The sequence below is a fragment of the Antrostomus carolinensis genome, unplaced genomic scaffold (assembly GCF_000700745.2).
Source record: "Antrostomus carolinensis isolate BGI_N321 unplaced genomic scaffold, ASM70074v2 scaffold47150, whole genome shotgun sequence".
Classification (NCBI taxonomy): Eukaryota; Metazoa; Chordata; class Aves; order Caprimulgiformes; family Caprimulgidae; genus Antrostomus; species Antrostomus carolinensis.
In genome coordinates, this window is record NW_010287380.1 from 1,699 (window position 1) to 8,312 (window position 6,614).

A 6,614-nucleotide genomic window follows, 5' to 3' on the forward strand; every position below is an offset into this window, starting at 1 on the left:
GGCTTTTCCCTTTATTATAGCAACTAAATCAACTCTAAAATTGGTCTGAACCTTTCAGGGAAAAAGAAGGTATCAATTAAAGCCCAATATAACTATTTTGGGGCTTTTATTATGCTGTTTCCTTATCTTATGTGTGCAGGCTCTGCGTTTGCATGGCTTGGAGGTACGTAAAGGGACCGTCCTGCTCCTAAGCAAGCGTCTTTCCGGGAAATGCTGGGTGATACCATGTCTGTGTCATTCCTTACTTGGGAATTTCCAACTTATGCAGCAGATTTAAATTTCAGGGTGTTGGGGAGGGTGGCTGGCAACCAGGAGAACTTTCTTCAAGCTGACTTTGTAGTGAAACATAAAGGACTCTTTGTTTGCTGAAATCTTGGGAATTCAACATTTGAAATGTGTGTTTCTGAACGGCTCTTGTGCAGTTTGTGGCGAAGGCTGGGATTAAAGCAGTTCCCAACAGAAAAAAAATGTGGATATTTGTCCTGGAGAACAACAGAATGAACTCGCTGCTCGTGTCCTGCCCAGCCTGGGGCTGGAGGTGCAGCTGGGTTGGATCCCCTCGCTGATCCTCCCTCCTTTAACTTCAGAGCAGCTCCCGCTGCCGGGAGCCAGCGCGGAGGACGGACAGGGAGAGGCGATGGTGAGGGTAACGCCGGGCAAAGACACAAGCACCACGCCAAGGGAGCCTGTAGAGGGGAACAATTAGCTTTTTGGGAAAACATTGGCAGCTCCACGGGCCAGGAGACCGGACTCGGTGCCAGACAGGAAGCTGGCTGACGTGGAAGTGCCGTCTCGCCGGGATTATGAATGGCCAGACGTCCCTGCTGCCACCGTGCTCGGCCCTCCTCCTCCTCTGCCCCACACTCCTCGCTGAGCCCTGCCCTGGCTGAGGTAAGCACGGGACAGACCTTCATTTCTCATACCATAAAACAACTCGAAAGAGCAGCCACAAACCTCGTCCCGTGCAGGTGAGCTGTCTTGTTTGCTGCCAGACTGGCTCCAGAAGCTGCCTGTCATTAGTGCCAGTCCAGCCCTGCTTGCCATGATTGTTCTGATCTTCGCTCTACATGTTAAATTCTCTCCTTTGATCATAAAAAACCCAGGATCATCTTGTACCAAGAAACTGAGCTAGTGCAGAATGACCAGGGAAGGTATTTGTGAAAGAAACGAGGGGAGTTATAGAAAAAAAAAAAAGTGCCTGTGGGTCAGTCTTTGCTCTTTTGTTTAAATCGTGTATTTCTGAAGCTGTTTTGTTTCTGGGGTGTGCTCTGTAAATTTGGTTTTTACTTGAAGCGCTCGATGCATCCGATGTGTTGTGGTTGCTTTATCAAACTGGCACGGGTGGGTTTGTGTCCTGTACTGGAAACTCTGGCCTGAGGACACTGAAAATGGCTCGGGGGGAAGACAGGGGGATCGTTGCTCCCCTCTCCCTTCCAAGGGGACATGGGGACTTGGGGACAGGGTGACAAGCCAGGCAGACTCGTCACTGAAGGGCTGCGATTACAAACAGCTTTGGGCTGGATGCGGTGTGAGCACTGAGCAGCGATACCATACTGGTATACCAGTGATACCATACTGGTGTCACCTCGCAGGACAGCAGCGTGGCTTCCCTGAACGGAAACGACAGAAATGGATCATTTTGAGAATCGTGTTGCTCGCTGGGGTTTGCTGGAGGGTTTCTCAGCAGGATGTGAGCCGCCCCGGCACTGGGGTCACTGGGAGGGAAGTGGCCGTGTGTCTGACCCCTCCCCGGCCTGCGGGAACCTCTGGATTGCAGCCACCCGTGACATGGGATGGTTTAGGTTGGGTTTTGGGTTTTTTTTTCCCCCTCCTCTTTTGAAAAAGGAAGCAGCTCTTTGCCTCAGTGCCTACAAGCACTCGTAGAAGTTGCAGAGACAGGCTGAGCAATCGCCGAGTAATCTGCCGAGGCTGGAAGCGCAGGTAGGAGCTTGCTGACGTGCTGGCTTGGTTTCCTATCATCCCCTGGCTGTTGCTGAACCCTGCACGGTGTTAGTGGAGGGGAGATCTGGGTGTTGCTCGGGGCAGGCGCTGACAGAGCAGTCATGGGACTCCTGGAAGAAGGTTTTGGCTGTTCTGCTTCTCCGGGGCGGGCAGGATCCATCGGGAACGCTGCTCACACCTGGAAAGGCTTGGGACGGCTTCAAGGGGAGGTGGTTTCCAGGTGTTTTGGAGGAAGTGACCATCTTTCCTTTCCTCATTCCCTCTCTGAGCTGCGTGTAAAAGTAACCAAGAGCTGGGGAAGCAACCGCCTGGGTTTCCTCTGCCTGGAGCTTGGCTTAAAAGTAAAGCAGCACTGCGTGATCCACCGTTCAGCGAGGGAAGAGGAACGGCAGAGGCCTGCCCTGGATCGCTGTCAGCAGAAATCAGCGCTGGGAGCTGGGAGAGCAGGGAGTACAGGGAGAAAATGAGCTTTTGGGAAGGGACAGGAGGGCCAGGCCTCAACACCCCTGCCTGGGCAGGCCAGTCACCTCCTTACCCAGCGTAATACCGAGCAGCTCCCCTGGTGTCCTTGGGGTTAGCGGAGGAGCTGGAGGTTGGTTTGTGCTCCGGACAGCCCGCCGCGGCGCGGGGCTTTCTGCCGCGGTGCTGTGATCTGGGAGGGACGGCCAAGGTCCTCTCCGAGCACCGGTGACGTGTGCTGTAATCTTGGCTGCTTGGAAGGGAGGAGTAAACAAAATGTGTTGCAGGTTTGTTTATGAGGGATTTTATTTAATTTCTTTTCCCCCCCCTCCTCATCTTTGAAGCTTGTAAATACCATTCAGGTGCTTTCCACGTCCTGTATCTTCATTGTTCCTGACCTTTCCTTTCTCTTCTCTGCAAAGTGTCTCAGTGCTGCCCGAGCTGTGACTCCTGCCTGTGGAAGGAGGTGTTGTACGTGTGATATAATCTCCAAGCGATGTCAGCGACGCTTTTGGTCTCTCTGCCTTTTTTTTTTTTTCTTCCCTCCCCACCTCCCCCAGAGCTAAATGTTTCTTTAGCTCAGTTGCAGTCAGAGACTGTAATTACACAGGCTGCATCTGCTTGAAGTCTTAGCTACTCATTTTGCTAATGCCTTCAGACAGATGCTGAATCGTTTGAGAGACGATTGCTGCTGTGTCGAGCTCCCCAGTTCTCATGAATGATGTCTCCTTAGGAAGAGGAAGTTTGTTTGTAGGACGGATGTTGCCTCGGTACCCAATAAGCCATGTTAAAAACCTCTTCACCCTGCTCACATGACAATTTCTTCTGGAAAATGGTCGGTGTTTGCTGCTTGATGTGCGTGGCCAAGCCCAGGGGATGTTTGGGGGTTTTTTTCTCCGCAGTTTTGCCATCCTGCTTCATCCCTTTCTCTTCTCTGTGCCGGGCCCTGCAGCTGCAGCCTGAGAAATCACTCAGAATCACTCAGAATCCCTCGGAATCCCACAGTGTTAGGGATTGGAAGGGACCTCAACACGTCCGTGTCCTGCGGGAGGGACGGTGCCTGGCTGCGGGCTCAGGCCAGCACGGGTCCGAGCGGAGTCACTGGAATCAGATCTTACAGGAGATGAGCAGGACCAGGGTTGTGCTGTGCCGAGGATGCTGCCAGTCCTCCAGGGAGCTGTCTGCAGGGTGATGCTCGCGCTTCCTTGTGGCTTGTTTTGTTTTAAAGGACATTTCTTTCTCCATCTCCAATGTAAGGAAATGGTTGTGTGCGAGTGCTGCTCTGGGACTGATTTCCTGCTGGAAATAGCTGCAGACTCAGCACCTGCCGTCCACATTGTTGGTTACTTGGAGGCTGGTCCTGCCTTTGCTCCGGACGTGGCACCGCGGCGAGGTGGGTACAGTCCCCTGGGGCTCCTGCCCCACAGGATGTGGTGAGGCTGTGACACAGCTCTCGGTAACCAGAGCTGCTGCCTTGTGCTCAGATCTCCCTCTGCGCTGTTCACTGCTTCCTCTAACCACGGCTGTGGCGTGATCAAACACCTCGTAAGGACACATTTCCTGGGGGGTTTCTTATTTTTCCTTATTTATCTATTTTTTTTGACTCTCACACAGTAGCTTACGGGGTCGCAGCATCTGTTTTAGCAGCGACAGCACGTGTGCAGTGAATTCACCTTGCAGCCCAGGCTGAATCTCCCTGAACCACATTAAACTGATTTTTCAGTTTCTCCTGATGTTGTGTCCTGGCCTACGTTACAATAGGAGTTTGGATCTCTGCTCCTGCACAGAGGAGTTTTCTGAGCCCATTCCTGGAGGAAAAGCAGCTTTAGGAAACGTCGAGCCTGTTCTTAGTGGGACGAACTGAAGTGCTTTGGGTTTTCTTCCTTGCTGTAATTAAATAAGAAAACAAGAGGCCCTGGTTTAAATCTTTTTAATCTTTCTCCAAAGAAACGCTGATTAGCACTATGCAGTGTCTGTTAGAGACGGGCTGAGTCGTGGCAAAGATGGTTGTGCCCTTGAATTTGGGATTTTCTTGCCAGCCTTTGAGGATACTGTTTACCTATTTGAACAACACCGCAGCTTAATACAAACCTAAGTAGATTTCTGCTTGGTGAAAGGGATTTGTTTGCTTTCTTTCTTAGAAAATTATGGAAACTCTTATTTGCCAGATGAGGTGAGGCATCAGCTTTAGTTAATTTCTGTTACTTTATTTATTTCTCTATCCAGCACATGTAAAATAATATTTTTGGTACACACAGCTTTCTGCCTGGTGCTTCCATCAAAGAGCAGCTTGTCACAAATTACACGAGGGGATGGATGTGGGAACAAAGGAGGTATAATTAGCTACAGATAAACAGAGCTGTGTTTCTCACCAGCATCCTTTCAGATCTTAACTTGTGTCTCACCCTCTTGGAGCGAATTCTTCTCCACAGACTGGAAGAGGAAGATGAACTTGCCCTGATCTTCCAGCTTTCAACCAGCCTTCAACTGGAAATGAGTTAAACTGAAGTGAAAAAATATGTTTATGGTCTGTCTGCACCTGCAGAAGAGGTTGTGGCTGCTCTTAGAGCTGGTGTTATTTCAGGATATTCTTCTTCCGGGTGCCTGAGCTGCGACTTCTTCTTCTTCTTCTTCTTCTTCTTCTTCTTTTGTTCCCCTCCACCCTTTTGCATCCTGTCTAACGACTACGACAGCGCACGCGGCTCCTGCTCGAGCGGCTGTTTTGTTGGAGTGTGTCTGGCACCAGATCTGAACTTTGTTTTAGGGCGTCACAACCTTATCTTTTAGGCAGGCTCGTTCCCAGAGATCGGAGAGAAGCGTGGGTGAAAAATCTGATGCAGGTAAAACCTACTTAAAAGTTTTACCCTTCTTAATTATTTGGTGACTTGGAGCTGAAGAGGTGGTGGAGTTTCTCCTTGTTTCTGTGGGGTTTGGGTCTCGGTGTGGTGACGTTGGGGTGAATGACAGCTGTCTCCTGCAGAGCCTGCGCCGGGCAGCACAGAGGGGGCTACTCCTCAACGTCTGGTTTGCCCCTTCCCATCGCACCTCTTCCCTGTGGGGCTGGTTCCCTCATCCCCACGCTGATCAAGACCTTGTAGGTGTGACTTTGTTGAGCCCAGGTGACCTCTGACAGCTGAGCTGCTGCTGTAAAGAGAAGGGGGAGGAAAAGAAAACTGCTGTTGGCTTCCCCCACTTCTCAGATCTGGGGCGAAGGCCCAGATGGTATCCCAGATCTCTTCCTACGGGATTTAGGCAAGGTTTCCTGTGGAGAGAGCTGCTCCTAATCACTGCCCTTCTGTGCTGTGTTGCAGATCAGGACCAGATGAGCAGAGGGAGGTTTCTGTGAAGATCAGAGTCACCCCAGCCCTGCCCCGGGAAGTGGCCCAGCAGCGCTGCCTCTCTGCCTGTCATCGCTACGGACCTGGAAAAGAAAGAAGAGAAGGAAAATGTCCCACGCTTTAAAGCAAGTGTTCAACAAAGACAAAACCTTCCGGCCCAAGCGCAAGTTTGAGCCGGGGACTCAGCGGTTTGAGCTGCACAAGAAGGCTCAAGCTTCACTCAACGCCGGCCTGGACTTGAAAGTTGCTGTCCAGCTGCCGCCGGGAGAGGAGCAGAACGACTGGGTGGCCGTGCACGTGGTGGATTTCTTCAACCGCATCAACCTGATCTACGGCACCATCAGTGACTATTGCACGGAGCAGTCCTGCCCCGTCATGTCGGGGGGACCCAAGTACGAGTACCGATGGCAGGACGAGCACAAGTACCGGAAACCCACGGCCCTGTCTGCTCCCCAGTACATGAACCTCCTGATGGACTGGATTGAGGTGCAGATCAACAACGAGGACATCTTTCCCACTAACGTTGGTGAGTTCAGTTCCAGCTGGGGCTGGGGGGAGGGAGGCTGGTGTAGAGACTTCTTTGAGCCCTCAGGTCCCGTTCCTGTTCTAGGAGATGCTGTTCCACAGGTCACCCTTGTAGCAGAGCTATTTCTTTTTGTGCTGCTCAGAGGCTGGCAGTGTAGTAAGCTCCTCCAAAGACCTGAGAAACTTCATAGCTCTTCTGGAGTGCTAAAACACCCAGAGCTGTACCAGATCCCATTCAGAGTCATGGATCACAGAATCCCAGACTGGTGGGGTCGGAAGGGACCTCAGGAGATCATCCAGTCCAACCCCCCTGCCAAAGCAGGTTCCCTA

General features: G+C 51.6%; 1 protein-coding gene across 1 annotated transcript in view; it reads left to right on the forward strand.

Annotated features, from left to right (window-relative positions):
• The first annotated feature begins 5,728 nt into the window (after positions 1 to 5,728).
• Positions 5,729 to 6,614, forward strand: part of LOC104520845 (MOB kinase activator 3A) — a 3,736-nt gene continuing 2,850 nt past the window's right edge. The window contains exon 1 of the mRNA XM_010162655.1: positions 5,729 to 6,285. Within this exon, the coding sequence (XP_010160957.1) occupies positions 5,868 to 6,285 (418 nt within the window). The 5' untranslated portion in view covers positions 5,729 to 5,867. The remainder of the gene's footprint in view (positions 6,286 to 6,614) is intronic.